The sequence below is a fragment of the Schistocerca cancellata genome, chromosome 4, assembly GCF_023864275.1.
Source record: "Schistocerca cancellata isolate TAMUIC-IGC-003103 chromosome 4, iqSchCanc2.1, whole genome shotgun sequence".
NCBI lineage: Eukaryota > Metazoa > Arthropoda > Insecta > Orthoptera > Acrididae > Schistocerca > Schistocerca cancellata.
This window is the reverse complement of record NC_064629.1, coordinates 64,351,690-64,369,692: the sequence shown is the minus strand read 5'-3', so window position 1 is coordinate 64,369,692 and position 18,003 is coordinate 64,351,690. Positions and strand designations below refer to the sequence as shown.

General features: G+C 38.8%; 1 protein-coding gene across 2 annotated transcripts in view; it reads left to right on the top strand.

Annotated features, from left to right (window-relative positions):
- The first annotated feature begins 9,056 nt into the window (after positions 1-9,056).
- The window catches only part of LOC126183692 (delta-aminolevulinic acid dehydratase), a 50,164-nt gene continuing 41,217 nt past the window's right edge, over positions 9,057-18,003 (top strand). The window contains exons 1-2 of one of the 2 annotated variants that reach the window (XM_049925872.1): positions 9,057-9,374; positions 12,026-12,170. In XM_049925872.1, the coding sequence (XP_049781829.1) occupies positions 9,250-9,374; positions 12,026-12,170 (270 nt within the window). In that variant the 5' untranslated portion in view covers positions 9,057-9,249. Of the gene's footprint in view, positions 9,375-9,674; positions 9,693-12,025; positions 12,171-18,003 lie in introns of those variants that run through there. The other variant, XM_049925873.1, reaches the window with a different exon arrangement.

The following is an 18,003-nucleotide window of genomic DNA, read 5'->3' as shown; positions in this document are numbered from 1 at the left end:
AAAAGTTGGTGGTAATAATATACGCTCTACATCCTCGGTGAAGATCGGATTTCGGAATTTAGTGAGCAGCACCTTTTGTTTAGCACGCAATCTATCTGCAAGTGTTTCCCACTTCAAACTTTCTATGAGATTTGTAAAGCTCTCGCGATGGCTAAATGTACCAATCAAGAATCTTGCGGCTCTTCTTTGGACCTTCTCAATCTCTTGAATCAGACCCAACTGGTAAGGGTCCCACACAGACGAACAATACTCCAAGACTGGACGAACTAACGTATTGTAAGCCATTTCTTTTGTTGAGGGACTGCATCACTTCAGGATTCTACCAATAAACCTCAATCTAGAATTCGCCTTACCCATTAATTGTGTAATCTGATCATTCCATTTGAGATCATTTCGAACAGTCACACCCAGATACTTGACGGACGTTACCGCTTCCAAAGACTGGACATTTATTTTGTACTCGTACATTAATGGGGATTTTCGCCATGTTATACGCAGTAGGCTACACTCACTAATACTGAGAGATAACTGCCAGTCATTACACCACTCATTTATTCTCTGCAAATCTTCATTGATTTATTCATAACTTTTGTGTGATACTACTTTCCTGAAGACTACAGCATCATCGGCAAACAGTCTAATGCCGCTGTCAATACCATCAACCTGATCGTTTATGTAAATCGTAAAAAGCAGAGGACCTATTACGCTGCCCTGGGGCACACCTGAAGTTACGCTTGTACATCCAGAGATCACTTTTAAGAATTCGTTGAACGAACCATCTGGATATGCTCAGTGGCACTGCTGCCTTTCTGCACGATTTGCCAGGACTTCTCTGAACATCAACTTGTACCACTTCTATATTCTCCAGCAAACTAACAGGCTTTGGCTAAAGACGCTTCGCTTCCAATATTAATCCTTCCTCTTCAAATTGATCATACAGTCTGTGAATGGTTCTCTTGCAAAGGGCCCACCATTTGTTAAACTGTTGTCGAAACTGCTTCTGAGTCGCAATATGAATTTTCGTTTATGAAAAAGTGACAGAGCTCCCGATCACTGCTGCATTGTTTGTTTTTCATTGTCGGCCACGTTGTAAACACTAGTCTCCTAGGAACGGTATCTTGGACTATGTGTCATTTTGTAACTAATTTGTTTCTCCAAGCTCTACTGCTGCTGCTGTTGAGTAGCTCAGTGGGATATCTAGTGTGATTCATAAATTACATACGAAACAGTGGTGACACATTTCGTGCACCACGCTGTATTACTGGTACTATGTCTGAAACATACAAAGAGTTGTCCTTTTTTATTTTAGATCAACAGTTTGATCAGATTAAAGTCTTTTTAAACTCATTTCGTCTAATTAATATCCACCTTGACTCTATACATTGCTTAACATAGCACCAGCACCTCTGACACTTAATGGGCACTGACTGCACACACAGCATGCTGTGTCTCAATAGACTGCACTGCATGCATCTCATTGGTCTCATGCCAGCATAATATTCCCTAGTATTTCTTCTGAACTGAGAAAGATTGGCAGATTCTTCCACACTCACAAATTGCACCTTCAAGTTCGTATGACAATCAGTTTTCCCGACCATTCCCTTGCACGTGAACAGGAGAGGCTAGAAACAATAATTCCACTCACCACACTGTGATGTCAAAGCTGCAAGCTGTGCACCTTCAGGTTCCTGTGACAGTCAGTTTCGCCTGCTGTCCCCTTGCACGTGAACAGGAGAGGCAAAAAATAATCAGCTCTCCACACTGTAATGTTACAGATGGAGCTGGTGATGAAGCCCATAATCCAGCCACTGGCAGCAGCCAAGAACTTCTAGTGTGACCACTATGATGAATGGTGAAATTGGCTGTGATACCTCAGTATGTATGGCATTTCACCTCCCATATCATGGCTGCAGTGGAGGGGTAGCAGGTGCCGGGTTGTGATCTTTCGTGAAAACAATGTTGGTTGAATTAATCCTTTATTCCATAATAATTACAGTAGGTGAGATGTAACTGGAGAGGCAGTCAATGGCGTATGTGACATAAGTGGCCACGCCTGATGTGGCATGCCGGAATCAGCAGTAGCCCACCAGGAGGACAGCACTCTGTGTTTTGTCCCAGGTGACGATGGTGGCTTGTGATGTGCTGTGGTCAATTCAGCAGCAGCAGTGCTGACGGGGGATGGTGGCAGCAGCCTGTGGTGGACAGTAGAAAGTGGTCTCAGCTGCTTGACTGCTTCTGCAGCTCACTGAAAGGCGCTCCAGGGCAGATGGAGTCTGACTTCAGCTCCGGCATAGCTGATGTGTGCCCATACAAGGTAGGTAGTGAGCAATAATGTTTGCCTATACAAGCCAATGATGGCTGGGCAGGCTTGTACCCTGATCTGCCAAGAAGATAACCAGCAACAGATGACTGTCACCCAGCAGGTGACCCACAAGTGGAAAGGCGCCAAGTCAGCAGCACCTGAACTCAACACAGGCAATGGCATGCAGATATTTACAGGAAATGGCAGCTGGCTGGTTCATCTCATTGCATAGATGGCGTTGACCTTCACTCAGCTACCAGCTTGTGATGACTGAGCGTGGGTGACCAAATTCGGTAGTACTTACACTAGCCATGTTCACTGTCACTTCAGCAACAGTAGTGGGTTTACCTTCCAAGTCAAGGCATGAGGCTCAGCCATTGAGCAAGCATGACATTATGCTCCAATTCTTGTCATATTAGCAACTTCATAGCCTTAACAGTACTGTAATGTGTTGCAACTTCTCCTTTCCAAAGCCCTGTCTGGTGATTTCCACAACATCAAATTACTGCATGAATATTTGTTCTTGAGTGCTGAATGGATTTGTTTCTAACATGGCACCAGTTACCAAGCTCACTTGCAATAACCTTCTTATGATTTTGCCAAGTCTTACAAGACCATGTGCTCTGCAAGGAGGAACCATGGTGCAGTACATATATCAATTTTATTTAACCGTAAGTGGAGGACATTAAACATCAAAAATAAGCAGCAACATAGGATTATTGAGATACATGCTTTCAATCAAAAGTTACCAATAGTTCTTCATGATCTAATTTGTATAACAATGGTCATTGCAAGATGGCTGGAACAGATGACTTTCTTACTATTTTCTAATACTGAAATAGAAGCAGTTCCAGCTTTTTGCTCCATTATCAGAATTTTGTATATGCTGCTAACTTCCTATACTTAGGCATGTGCTTTCATAGAAATGGAAGGATACCTGTTAAGAATTGTACTTCGAAATCTTGTGTTTTGTCTTGGAAATATGTAAGTTGTTCTTTTTTTTTGGGGGGGGGGCTACTACAACAGCTAGGAGTATGGAAGTTGCACAAAACAGTCAACTAGAATTCCAAAACGAGAAATAAGGGTAATGAAAGGTATTACCTATAGACAGTCACATATAAATCTTTTTAAATAATTTAAGATTATAACTCTTCCAATACATATATTGTGTGTGTGTGTGTGTGTGTCTGTGTGTGTGTGTGTGTGTGTGTGTGTGTGCAGGGTGTCCCACTTAACTCTACCACATCATATATTTTCAAAACGAAAAAACTTTGACAAACGCAATTGGCAAGGAATGGACCTATGTCAGGGACTCACACAATAGACAGATATGCTCGATCCACAAATGTAAACAAACATTACTTTCAACACAAAGATACATTTATTTAAATGACACTTGTACGTTTTTCTATGAAGAGGAAAACTAGAGATATAATTAGTGATGGCAGACTTGTTTTCTCTGTTCTAAACCTCATACCTCCTGAAATACATAAACTTTAGAGGACTGCAACGGTGCCACAATTTCCGCTGTGCACAGAGCACAGGTTGCCTACAGCAGTGTTTCCCAAACTTTTCCTCTGACGAAACACTTGGATAATCCCGCTACTTTGATAAAACGCCTTGTTTACTTTGAAGTTTAATAAAATTAATACAATTTTTAAAATTGTACTTCTGTTTTAAATCATATGAAATAACACAAAAACCGTAATGAAATATTGAAAATGGAAGAAAAATGTCGAAAAGAAACCGTCATGTTATTTATAGCTTTTTGCAGAGCACTTATTCACTTTCCATGGAAGGCTAGTGTTCTGCCGAACACAGTCTGCGAAACACTAGAGCAAGCTTCACGACAGTGCAGGCAACCAACATTATGGCAGAAACTGTGGCACCGTTTCCATTATTTAGAGTCTAAGTATTCCAGAGGGGATAAGGTTTAGAGCAGTGAAACCAAATCTCCCATCAATAATTGTATTACTAATTTTCATTTTGGTAGAAAAAACATACATGTGCCATTCAAAAAACGTAACTTTGAGTTAAAGTCATATTTGTTTACTTGGAAGGATTGTACACTGTGACTTCACCCACTTTCAAGGAGCAGCACTCGAAATTATAATAAATCATATAGAATATGAATGAAAAGACTCCTTTGTTTTCTTTTTCTGTTTTCATTATTTTAAGAATTTTTAATTTTTTGTTCACAGTACAATTACAAAACTTAAAAACATACAGCAATATTCCTTTTTTGTATACTATGTGGCAAGAGCATGAGGTGGTTTTCCGAACTATCAGTTTATGAAAGGGCAGCATACAAATTACTATGTGCAAAACACCCTTGATTGTAAATCAATTCCAAAATATTTGAATGTCTGATCACGAGCCTTGTTTATAGCTGTTGCAAAAGAAACCTTGACTGGAAACTAGAGTGGTTTAAATTGAATGGGTAAACTCGTTGAAAACATTAGTATATGGGGTATGAGCTGATGGATCTGTGAAGACAGTAGTTTCAATGACATTATTTCACATTGTTTTAATCTGTGAACAGGTAGAATAAAAAGTTTCTGGTGATTCAGATTTCCTAGTACACAGATTTTATATTAAAACAGACAGCAAAGAAGAAAACAAAACTGCACATTGTTGTGTATACAGTTTTTGTTTGGAATTATGTATACGGAGAAACAATACATATGCGGGAAACAATTTGTCTAGCGGTGTAAATCCCCTGGCGTTGAAACTAAATCCAGCTACGAGGCAGAAAAAGAAACCACACATCTTCACAGCACAGCATTTTCTTTCTTACAGTCAGTTTTAAGAGAAAACATTGTTTTTAAAAAATATGTAGCCTATGACAGTCTGAATGTTTATTATAATATTACTTCAAAATCTGAAGTAGATCATTCAAGAACTTTTTGTGATTTTTGCTATTGACGTTTTCCCTTAATGTATTTGCATGGATTTCCTCTGTTGGTGCTCTGTCTTAACTGTTTCACTGCAGTTGGGTAGCCAGAAAACTGACAAAGTGAGCCTTGTGAAGAACAATAACAATATTATGAGAGAAGTTGAGAGATTTTTAATGTATGAGCTTCATAGTTATTGCACATAAATAAGACATATCTTTGTTTCCATGTGAAGTTTCTCTACATTCTGTGTATAGTATTCCTCTTTGAAAGTGATCTGCCTGTGTCATTTCACAAAATGTGCAGGAGATGAAGTTATGTTGTTATTATTATTATTCCTTACATTTCCAACGGCCTTTCATCCAGTGTATGGCCTTTCACTTCCTTCTATTTTTCTCTCAGCAACTTTGTCTCAATTCACATGTTTTAAAGACTCTAGGGTTTCTTATTCTGTGTCAAGAAGCTACGACTTGGTTCTAGAGAATTTACTCTTTGCTTATCTAGTTGTTAAATAATATTTTAGGAACAGCTACACCTTTAAAATTAAGGCCACATTTAACAGTTTGAGCACTTACTGACACTCCAGCCTTGTAAGTGCTTGACCTCATAAGTGTTAATCTGGGTGTGTTTGCCAGTCCTCTCCATTTCATTTCACATTGTCAGCTGAATCAAATTCCAAACTTTTATGTCAATTTATTGTGCTGGCACTTACTAGAAATCAAAACTTGTATATTCAGTCTTTTTTGCCATTTCAGGTACTTGACAACAGGTTATCTTCTAACACTTAGGATTTTCTTTCAGAATTTCTAACAGTACAACTGTTCATATTGAGCATGAACCATGTCAAGTGTCTCCAGTCTCCAAAAATCCACCAAGGTACTCAGGACCTGGTTAGACAAGTTATAGAGTTTACATTTGGCATAAAGTGAAGAAAATGCCAGGTATAACTGAAGAAAACAGTGATTGTGCTGATTACATTATAAAATGTATGTGTTCCCTTTATAACATAATAATTAATAAACAGAATGTATTGCACACAACAAAAAATACTGCTGATAGGGTACTTTGGAAAGCTACTTTAACTTTCAAAACAGTTGTATAATTGTGCCAATTTGATGGGTATGCCAATAATACATACTGGTCATGCTCATTTCAGATTATATCTCCAACCATTCTGTGCACTGTCAGCCACAGCAGTGAATTTCTGGATTATTCTGGTCCTATAATGACTTGCATTTGTAAGTTACGCTAATGGAAGTTTCCGTCATCATCTCACATAACTGAGTTCTCTCAGGACCATGTTTAAAAATCCCAAAAAAATCACATCTGGTTGTATGTAATCATATGACAAATTTTTGTCTAGTGTGAGCACTTAGTGAGAGACAGTATGGAAACTGAGAACTGTGAAGTTCTCGATTCCAGCGAATTTTTGTTCTGCTCAAGAACCAACCTCAATTCTCAATTCACAGTCTTCACTTCTAGATTCTTGGTTCTTTTTGCTAGCTTTTCAGTTCCCGGTTGTGTATTTGTTTCCAGTGATCGAAATGAGGCAAAATTTCTCAAATTTTTATTTGTTTCCATTTTATTCCTGCTCTTACAACAGGAATTCAGGTGTAATTGATTTGTTCACTTGTTAAGCAAATTGGAATGTTTCATTGCCTGCCACAAGAAAGAAAATTAAAGAATTTCATAAATTCAAAGCAGAGCTAATACAGATTATAATAACACCTATAACATTTAAGAATATCTGATAAAATAAAAAAGCAAAATGATAAAGTAAAATTATTTACATATATTGATGTAAGATGATTGTATTTACATGTAAGTTTGTTAGCATCGTGAATTTAATAAATTTTATTGTAAATAGCCTTGGCTGTGAATTTACTACATCCATACGATGTATATTGTTGATAGGTAGATAAAGAGTTTGACTTCAATTCGACTGAATTTTTGTACTATACCATGAAATAATCCATCAACTTCGAAAAAAGATGATAAAAATGGAAGATGGTAGAATAGTTTGAAAGCTAGTTATGATGAAAATAATGAAGTTGTTTAAACGTTGTTGGTATTGGAAGTGACAACAATGTGTGTGAGCTCCTCAAAAACACGAGTGCATGCCCCCAGACAACGTCATGGTGATCAGGTTGTGGTCTGCCCAGGTATGATAATCCACCAGTCTTGAGATAACGTCAGTAACCAGTGTAGGAGAGGTTACGATTTCGAGTCTGGTGTGCACACGGAATGTGATACGTGCCGTTGCTGAGTACTTCCTTTGCATGGATCAGAATGATAGTATCATCCAACGGTAATTTCAATTCAATGTGTTGTTTGTATGCAAAAACATGTTTTGATGGAGATAATGCATAACTTGTCATGTGTAATTTCGCAACAATGAGCAGATTCATATGTACTGATGTATATTTTGCATATCTCTGGAAGGCTTGGAGCAGTATTAACCAGACAGTTTACTAATCTGAACAAATATAGTATGAGAATGAGTTTTCCCTCGAACTCTTAGGAGGGCAGTAGGAAAGGATGTGTCGAAAGCAATCGTGGTTAGTGTGAAAGCCACAATTTTTAGGGCCCCTAGGCCGAGTGATCTCGAAGTTTAATAGAGTAGAACATTCTGTAAACACTTACAAACGGACATAACTCTTTAAAATATTGTATAAGGAACTGACATGCAAAACTTTTTCACCCCATTATTTTCTGAAAAATCGTTCTTCTTTCAATTGGCCTACACATACAAACATAATTGAATATAATATTTATTAACTAGAACCAAGTTCTGTACGAATACCTCACGTATTATCTTCAATTTTTTAATGAGAGTGATTACAAGAAATCGGCTGTAATTTATTGACAGTGCAATTCACAGTTTTGATGACAGCGGATTCATGGTACAAACACAGAATTTTCAATGAGAAATATGCGTTACATTTGGAATTAGTTTGAATTGTAAAACATATTATACACAGTACGGACTGTTTGTAGTGATGCGGACACAGATGGATTGTGATTTATCTTTCTCTCACACAATTTCTAATGAAGTACGATTTCAATCTTGTTTATAGCAATATGGATATAGCATATGGAACGTAAACATTCTCGTTTTAACTACGTAAAGCGGATGCCCACAGTTTAAATGTTAGACCGTGCTTTTGCACATCCATATTATTGTGCTGAAATCGATTATACGATGTAGTGCGATTTCGGGCGACCTCGCAAGTGCGCATCCAAGGTGCGCGTGCCAACGCACCTCCTAGATTGCGATATCGATAGAGCGCATGTACAGCAAAGTAATTGCTCAAATATGTACAACAAAAGCTATAGTTTCAGCTTTTAGATTGATGGCAGAGAACTTTAAACCAACCTGAAAATGTACATCAAAATTACCTAACTCTGACTGTACTCAAAATCCAAAATCTGGCTGAAAGTAGGACTTCGAAAGGATCCCGATACACAGTACGAGACTAAATCTCTCTTTTCAGTACTAATAACAACAAAAGCTCGCGGTTATATTTATCAGCCTGAATGAGAAGCCAGCTGGGCGACAACATGTCATTCGAGATAGGAGTGCATGTCGATGACATATGAAAATGATTTCTGCTGTACACAATCAGGAAATATGCTGGAACGGATCAGGCAAAGTTGTTTTCATAATCCTGGTGTGTTATGTAATTTATGTAGCGTTCACTGAATATTTAACACTTATGAAATAGATATGACGCATTATATCTAAGAAACAGTAATTTAAGCGTAGAAAATGCAATAATGCTGCACATCATCGATGGAGCTGAAAAGGATAACGGAATGCTACTGCAACACCTAATATTGATAGTGTAGAATCCTTGGCTGAATGATATGTTTGTCGTGAAATTGAGAAATGCTTGTCTTGTTTCTTTTTAGTAGATAAAACAAACTGTAGTCTTTATCTCTGAGTGACAAAGCATTCAAGCGGACGCGCTTCGGTCAGCTGTTGTTAGGCCGACCGGTTCTTTTCGACATTACTAATTTCATTAAACGTGGCATTCTTGTTAACTGTCAGAAATGAGCAAATCGACATTGCCTAGTCATATATTACACAGTGGATTTTTTCACCCGGTGTTACGAAGCTGGCAAGCACCAAATGTGGAACTGACGCCGAATAATTTAATGTTTCCATTGTTTATTGGGTAAGTTATTTAAAGTGAATCAGTTTGTAGTTTACCATTAACATTTCCGTATGACTCCCTTCGACTAACGAATTATCATTAATCGACATCGGCAATGTTACGAATCGTGAACGTGTTAATATTCAGTGGTTTTATGTTTTGTGGAGAATATCTACCGTTGTTCAACATTACAGCAGTGTCGTCGGCCAGTACTCGCAAGATGTGAACAGAAGCGTTCGTTTGGACTTCATGGTTTAAATTAGAAGTGTGTACAAGAAAAAATTTATGTATACCTGCCATACGAGATGTATGGGGCGGTTCTGCGCGTAGTAGTAATTGGTACTTTAATTCTGTTTATCTTACATTATACCAGTAGTCGCGAGAGCTTTCACTTTTCCGCGATTAGGGCTCCGGTAACGTAGTCTGCGTTCCTTTACACTGGCAACACTCTAAATTTGAACATAAAGCGCAGATGATCTTTTGTGTGACACCTTTCCTCTTTCCTGTCTTTCGCTGTTGATTTTGCAAGCGACCAGTATTCCCCCAAGCTTGTTTTTACACGCAGTTAAAGTCCAAAATTAAACCTCAGTTTCCCTCAACCCATAGAGGTTTTCCTAAGATTCGTACACACTAAGTTATAACGTCTTAGTACGAGTTGTTGTGCATGTCTTAGGCATTGAGTTGGCTGTGTCATTCCGATAGTTCGTTATTTAGAATGGTACTGCAGTGTGAACAGTTACTAGTGCACATTTGCAGCTGATTTAAACAGAGCAGCATTTACATTTTATGTCTTTTTTTCTGTGCAGTCATCCAATAAATAAATAAATAAATACCAGTAAATGTTAATAAACATAAGAAAATAATGTAAAGTATCCAAACTGCAAGAATTAAAATTATGTAATAGTCTATTGTTTGCCTGTAGTTCAGTAGTATAAATATGTAGGCCATTTGCCACACTTCCCTGGCAGTTCTGACTAGAGGAAAATACTCCACCTTGCATCCATTTTATGGAGCTAGTTTTAAATTTGTACACTGCATAGGTGCTTTCACACGATCTGCTTAAGTAGGCAAGATTGAAAGTATTGGTAGCTATTTTGGGCCTTCACCAGCTTAGTATACATCTTATTAAATGTATGTCCAGGCCTCCTCTGTATGTTTTATATTTGTCAGGTTTCCATTTACAGATTTTGTTTACACATTGTCTAACTGATAGTGTTGAGCCCTTTCATACAATCCGTCAGTGCCTGAGTAACATGTAACTTGATCTATGTTTAGTGTTACCCAGCTGGAGAAAAGTAGATGTGCTCAAAATATTGCAGATTTCTGTCTGTAAAACAGTGTGTAGCATATATGAATGAACTTGTACTTATAATCCTCATTAACCTTTTTTTTTATAATTAGGGTCAGTGATGCTGTTTTTTATCTCACAAGAAAGCTGAGGTGACCTCCTCCTGTTGTCTAAAAGCTTTGATATATTATTTTTTTCCTCGCCCGCCCAGAAAGCTGTGCTATACTAAATGACCTTGCTTAATTTACTACTTTTTCTCCTTCACAGATAAACTGGCAATCTTATTTTAAGATGTTCACAGTGCACATGAGACATATCTGTCCATATATCTCAGTTCAGTTGTATGCCTTATAGATTGTTTTGCACTGAAAATTTTTAATTTTTCAAAATTGTATTCCAACTTCATATTTATAAACCATGTTTGTATTTTTCTATGTTACTGATTATCTGTTCAGCAGTTTTATGGCAGACTATTAATGTTGAATCAGCTGCCTAGAGGTGGTGTTGGACTGAATCTGGTGACACAGTGTGTATACTACACAAAAATAGTTGTCCCTAATATTGGAATAAGGGAATGCCTCATTTTCTTTTTCTGATTAGAGAGGAATTTCTTGCCACAATTACATAAACCATTTTTTACTTTGGGTTCACTAAATGCAAAGAAACCCAACTCTGACTTTATTTTTAGAAACTGTATTTTGTTGAGAAGAAAGTTGGGCTTGAGTGTGATATTGGACTGTCCTCCCACCCTTGAAATCTTGATTGTGATGAGAGTGATCTGTAGCATAGCCTGAGACCTAAGTCAGGTTGAAAGCTGATAATTTAGTTAAGAGTTGGCAGAACCAATGAATGTGAATGCCAAATAAAGATTGCAGTAACAGTTTGACTTCTAGCTTAGCCTAAAGTGTATAATGATGTCATTTTTAAATACAATTTACCATATTTAACACACTCTTCTTCATAAAAAGTTAAAACTGCAAGGTAAATTCAGAGAAGCATATATTAGATAATGGACAAGTCTCTGACTAGTGTATTGATGCATATGTTGTACATTATCATAAATAAACCGTGAACAATGCATGGAGGTGGGTCCAGTACGTAACTTTTACCAGCAACTTGTCATTCAAGACATCAAAGGACTACAAAAAGTTGTGGTAATGTGATAGTTGCTTCAAATATTGCAGCAGTGTTCCAGAGAATATCAGTTTCCTGCTGTGTAGAACAGATGCCCAGTGTGGATTTGTTGACTTATGTACACTTCATCTGTAGACAGTTGTGTTTTTCACTGTGTGTGTTGAATGATATCGCAACCAATTTTAGTTATCAGGAAACTTTATAACCTGGTGTATACAAGCTGTTATTACCTGTAACTCTTATTTTTCAGAGAAGAGCAAGGTGTTGTGCCATTGCCCAGCATGCCTGGAGTGTTTAGGTATGGCTTTTCAAATTTAAAAGATGCCCTTCAACCTCTTGTGGATAAAGGGTTGAAGTCAGTTTTATTATTTGGAGTTTTATCGCACCTACCTAAGGTAATAATTTAGAAGTGATCTTAAGATAATTTGTCCACTGAAAACTAAAAAACTGAGAATATTCCTCATTTATGATTAGCCATATCACCAGTTAAATAATGTAATACTCTTCGTTTACTCTCCTACTTTTGATTCAGCTGTTTGATAATTTCTGGTTGCCATCAGTATCTATTGTCTGTTATAACCATTGTATTTTATTTTCCTTGACCAATTTGTCATTAGGTTAATACTGATGCCTCATCACTTCTGCCAAACTTTTCTCTAACGTAGTACTACCTTTCATATTCTCATATTTCACTCTGATGTCCCTGCCTCTTTCTTCCACTCAATATTGCCACATATATTCTCTACCACATACTGTTAACTTTCTGTACCTTTCTCACACACATTGTGTAATTGCAAGTTTTTAAAATATTTTTTGTATTAATTGATCATAATATTTTTTTAAAAATTTCCATTGCCTTTTAATTATAAAGCAAAATGGCTTAAGTGGTTAAGGCACTTAATTCTGTCAGCAGTAGTAGGTTTTATCCCTAAATTGAATTAAGATTCACATTCAGTGAGAGTGCCTCCAGTCAGAGATTGCATTATTTCTCTTCATTTACTCATTTTTGATAATATAATGTACCCTAATGGTCTGTTGGTTATTTAGTTTAGAAGCGAGGCACTGCCAAGAGATTCTTTTGAGCCTCACTTGATTAAAACCTCAGTATTACTTTAATCCTTGTTGAGCTACATTTATAATGTTTTCCATTTATGTAAGATGTGTTGGATGATTTTTATTGCTTTTCTATTTGTTAAACTATACATTGTTGATTTTTCACATTGTACCACATGTAGATACCCAACTTTGAAACTCCATTAATCTGTGGGAATAAAGGACATGTTGGTGGAGGTACCTTTTTTTTCATATATTTTCCATATCACTGGCTTAAAGGGCATTTCTGTCATTGCTCACAGATCTTTTAAGGGCACTCAGTTTGAAGAAACATCACATCAGTAAATTCAACTGCACCAGGCCCTCTCTCTTCCTAGGAGGGTGCTGAGAGGGCCGGGTCAAGGGTGTCAAACTATTTAAAGCCACAGGTTATCAGAGGTTATCTGCCTTGAAGAGTTAAAGCAATGCTTCAGTACACTGGGTCCACTGCCTAAATCTAGCATCAGGTGTGAAAACAGAATACAGATCTTGTTCCATCACCAGTCTTGTTGCTGTCCGTGTGTGCTGTGTCAGAACCATATATGACAAATGAACCATCGCAAATTATGCGGACAAATGTTTTGAGCAACTAGGATGGTAAATGCAAACATTGTCCATTAGGGATGATGTTAATCACCCATTTTGCTTGAGAGTTACTTGTAATGACAAGAGAAAAATATCAGTATTTTAAATACAGGCTAGCTAACATTGTATTTACATGCTTTTTCTTTATTTTGTTTCATTGGTTCTATGTGCCAATGTTGCTAGGAGGTAGGTACACCAAAATGTATAGAGAATTTATTACAAAGAAAAAAATCAGGACAACAATACACTGAGCCAAGATATTTCAAAATGAAATCCTATTTAATGAGTACACAGTATAGAAGTTATCTTCTTTACAAAACCCAAACAATCTATAAGCAGTAACCATACTGGTATTTGTCTGGAATGGCTTGAGAAAACCCAAATCAGTATGACTGTACTGGGTAAACAAGCCTGTATTCTCTTTACATCAACAATTTTTCAAAGTCACATGTTTATTTCAGTGGCACAATGATGATAATGCAGTCAAGTGAACCTAGAATACTTTTATATGATTAGTAATGTCAACTATTCCATTCATCTCAAGAAATTAATTACCAAATATAATTAACTGTTTTTAGGGGAACAGAATTTTTCCTGAATAAAATCCTTTAACCTCAGCCTAAAAAAACTGTGGTTTGGTTTAACAACCTTAAACTCCCTTGGAAGCAAGTTCAAAGTTTATGCTGCAAATGCTGAACATATGTTTTGGATAGTGCTTATGGATCATAATTATTATTTCCCAACTCCAGTGTCCCTGATGTAGTGTAAAAGTGCTTGACATTTTCTCCTATCATTGTAGATCTTCTGTTCCTGGACATCTTCCCACCGAAATCCTCTCCCCTTCACATCTGTATCTATCCAACGTTTCATGGACCTTCTGCATGGTCTTTTGGCTTTGACGTGAATTTCAAAACATCATGGTGTGCTTGCACAATAAAGATTGTTCCACTGTGTTACATAGACTGAATGGATGGTACAGTTAATTTTAAACAAGTTAATATAGTTTGCGACAGATCTCATGAGTTAGTAATGTACTGTGATGCCTAAATAAAGATATCATTCTAGATTCTTGATTAAAAATATTATTTGTATCTGAACTGAGTTCTCCTGAAATATCATCCTGTATGACATCAAGAATATTATAATCAGAGACATAGCCGTAAGCAGCTTCTCAAGGGACATGAGTATGTGCCTTCCACAAGGGTATACTATCTACCCTATGTACCAGAAATTTGTTATACTTCTGCTTCCCAAATTGCGTAACTGTTGTAAGGGAAGCAAATATCAGCACGAAAAAAATTGTATATAATAAACTCAGTATACCGGAGCAACCAAAGCATCTTCAGAGTTATCTGCTGAAAATGAAGGAAAGTCTCTAATGTGTATTGTGAAAAGTTGTATTAGCATAGAACCTCAAGGAGCAACTTGTATTATTGTACCCCAAAGAAGCTGGCTAAATTCCTGTTAAGTGATAGTGTAAAACAGCTTTGTTTCCTTCCACTCAAATAGGAACACCCCAGGAGGCTCACTACTCTTTGGTGAATCCATGCTTGACTATCATGGGGCCTCACACTTTGCAGTACCTCTTCCCTTTCCATGCTGCACGTCTTTCCTCCTCCTATTCTTTTTCCCCTCCTTGGATATTTTCGGGAGAGCATGTTGCAATTCCAATGGCCCAACATCTGAATGGCCCCTAATCTGTTTTTCTTTCTTTCTTCATTCTCCATCACCTCCCGTTCCTCTGCTTTGGTGTTTGAGGTTTCTCTTTTTCTTCTTCCTCCCTGTGAGCTACTGAAGGCTGGCCCAAATGTTTGACATGTAACAGATGATTTGGTAATGTGTAATTCCCAGGCTCGGGTTGACAGGTTTCGCACATACCCCTGGTACAGGCCAGGCTCAGGGAGAGGTGATTGCCTGAGCAGTTACCTTGCCAATTGGTCCCTCTGTCAGGAGTGTGGGAGGCATGACATGAGGTGTGAACAATGACCTAAGGTGGGTGATCCTCCATTTATTATTCAGAAAGGTGTTGATGCAATTGTAGGCCCTGTGAAATCCTGCTCTCATTTACGTAATGGGATTTTGCTTCTGGAGGCCAATTGTGATTTTCAGGCTCAAAAACTGCTTACAGCTTCGCTCCTCCACAGCTGTCCTGTTTGTGTCAAGGCCCATTGAAAGCTGAATTCTTCATGTGGCTACTTACATTCAGCTGCTTAATGGTCTGACTGAGGGAGATATTCAAACTTACCTCTGATCAGGACATCACTGTCAGCCATTGGGTAATGGAGAAGGTTGATGCGACCTTAGTGCCTGCATGCACTCTTTCATGTTTGATCAAGTAGTGCTTCCACTGAAGATCAAAGCAGTCTATGAAGTTATCACGGTCTGACCTCACATTCCAAACTCAATATGTTGCTATCAGTGTCAGCATTACAACCACCCTCACATGTCCTGTAAAAGCACAGCCATATGTGTTACTTGTGATAGGGATGGTCACGAGGGTGATTGCCCTTGTTACTCCTGCTGTATCAATTGTAATGATGACTATACTGCCTCGGCCATGAATGTCCCTCGTATCTCAATGAGAGGGCCATCCAGGAGACCCAGGTAAAGGAAAAAGTATCTTACCCTGTCGCTGGCAAGTTGTTGGCTAGTTGAAAGTCCTGCATTTTACCGTCCAGCACTTTTAGTACCGTTCTTGCAGTGCCTTGCCCCATAAAGGACATGACCATGCAGACTTGCATCCAATTCAGCGCTGCAGTTGTAAAATTGCCCAGTATCATGGTAGCATCCCTGTCTCCTTCTTCTACAGCTGTACAAGAAGCCACCAGATCTTCGCCCTTGGTGGTGAAATCACATGCTACACAACTGGCAGGATGAAAGGACAAAGACTTTCTACATACCACCAGCCAACAACCATCTGAGTCTTTGTCTGCCAACCATAACGGGTCTAAGAAATCGAATAAAGGCAAATAGCCTTCTCCTTCCGTAACTCGGAGATGCGATTCAATGGTGTTGCTGTGTGGTAGCCTCACTCATGTAACCTCCATTTTGCGGGTGTACACTGCCTACTGTTTTTCTACCCTGGAATCCACAGGCTGACCCAGGGAGAATGCCGATGCCTCTGTAGATTTCATGGAACAGGATCCTCCAGTCTCTGGCCCCTATAACAATGAGCCTTAGAGGTCTGGCACTTGGCAGCCACCAAGGTGACAACCCTTCCTATGACTCTTCTCCAATGGAACATTCATAGCTTTAGACCCAACAAGGAGGATTTTGGCTGCTCTTGCCATTGCAGTGTGTGTGGTTGTTTGTTACCTCCAAGAAACAAAATTGTGAGCTCGCAACCACTTTAATCTCTCACATTTCCTTCCTGTCTGCCCTCCCCCCCCCCCCCCCCTGCCACATTCCTCCCACACTGCCCCTACCCCCACCTGGTGCCTCCCCCCCCCCCCCCCCTCTTCCAAGGATGGCATTCCATCTCACGGGGGAGTCATACTGCTCATTCGGGATGACGTTCATAGCCAGACCCTCTCACTGAACACCCCACTGCAAGGAATTTTCCTTCATCATTTCACCTTTTCTCTTTGTAACTTATACATCCCTCCATAATCTGCTGTCACTAGGGTAGACTTTCTCCAGCTTGCTGGTAAACTCCCGAGCTCCTCTTTGCTGTTCGGTGACTTTAATGTGTACCAGGCTCTTCAAGAACCTGTCTGAGAGGTGCCATCTTAGCTGACCTTCTCAATCAACTCAACCTCTGTCTTAACACTGAAGCACCCACTAAGACTCTACACACAGCTATTCCTATTTGGATCTCTCATTCTCCAATGTCCACCTTGCCCTTCGTCTCGAGTGGTTCAATCTCTCTGACAAGTACCCAAGCTACCATTTCCCATGTGCTATCCATTTGCTGACTCCTACCCCACCTATGCGTAAATCCAATTGGCAGCTTTCTAAGGCCAACTAGAGGCTTTACTCCTCACTGTTGACCTTCGACAAACAACATTTCCCCAGTTGGTATGACCAGGAAGAATACCTTACTAACATTATCCTTACTGCTGCAGAACATAATCTTGACCACACTGTGTCCCCTTGTGGACTGAGGTATTCTGCAACATTATTTATGCACTGAGATGTGCCATCTGAGTTTTTAACCATCATCATACAATTGCAAACTGTTGTTGCATTCTTTGGGATAGCAAAAAAGCTAGCTGGATTTAATTTACTAGTTCTTTTAAGATTTCACTCAATCTTCCATCATGTGAGCCAACCCCTATCGGCTCTCTGGGACCGAGGACCATTCCCTGATAACTGGTCTGACCTTAGCAGGTGATGTCATTGTGGACCTTATTGCTACCTCCAACACATTAGACCACCGTTTCATGGAGATTTTGAGCTCCATTCTTTATCAACCCACGTTCCCCCCTTGGCACTGTATGGAGGCAGCTTGAGTAATACCCTTCTCCTCTCAGAATTGTGAATGCTGCAATTCTGTCTTTACTGTGAGGGACCTAGACTGTGCTCTCACTTTATCCCGATCATCCACTCCAG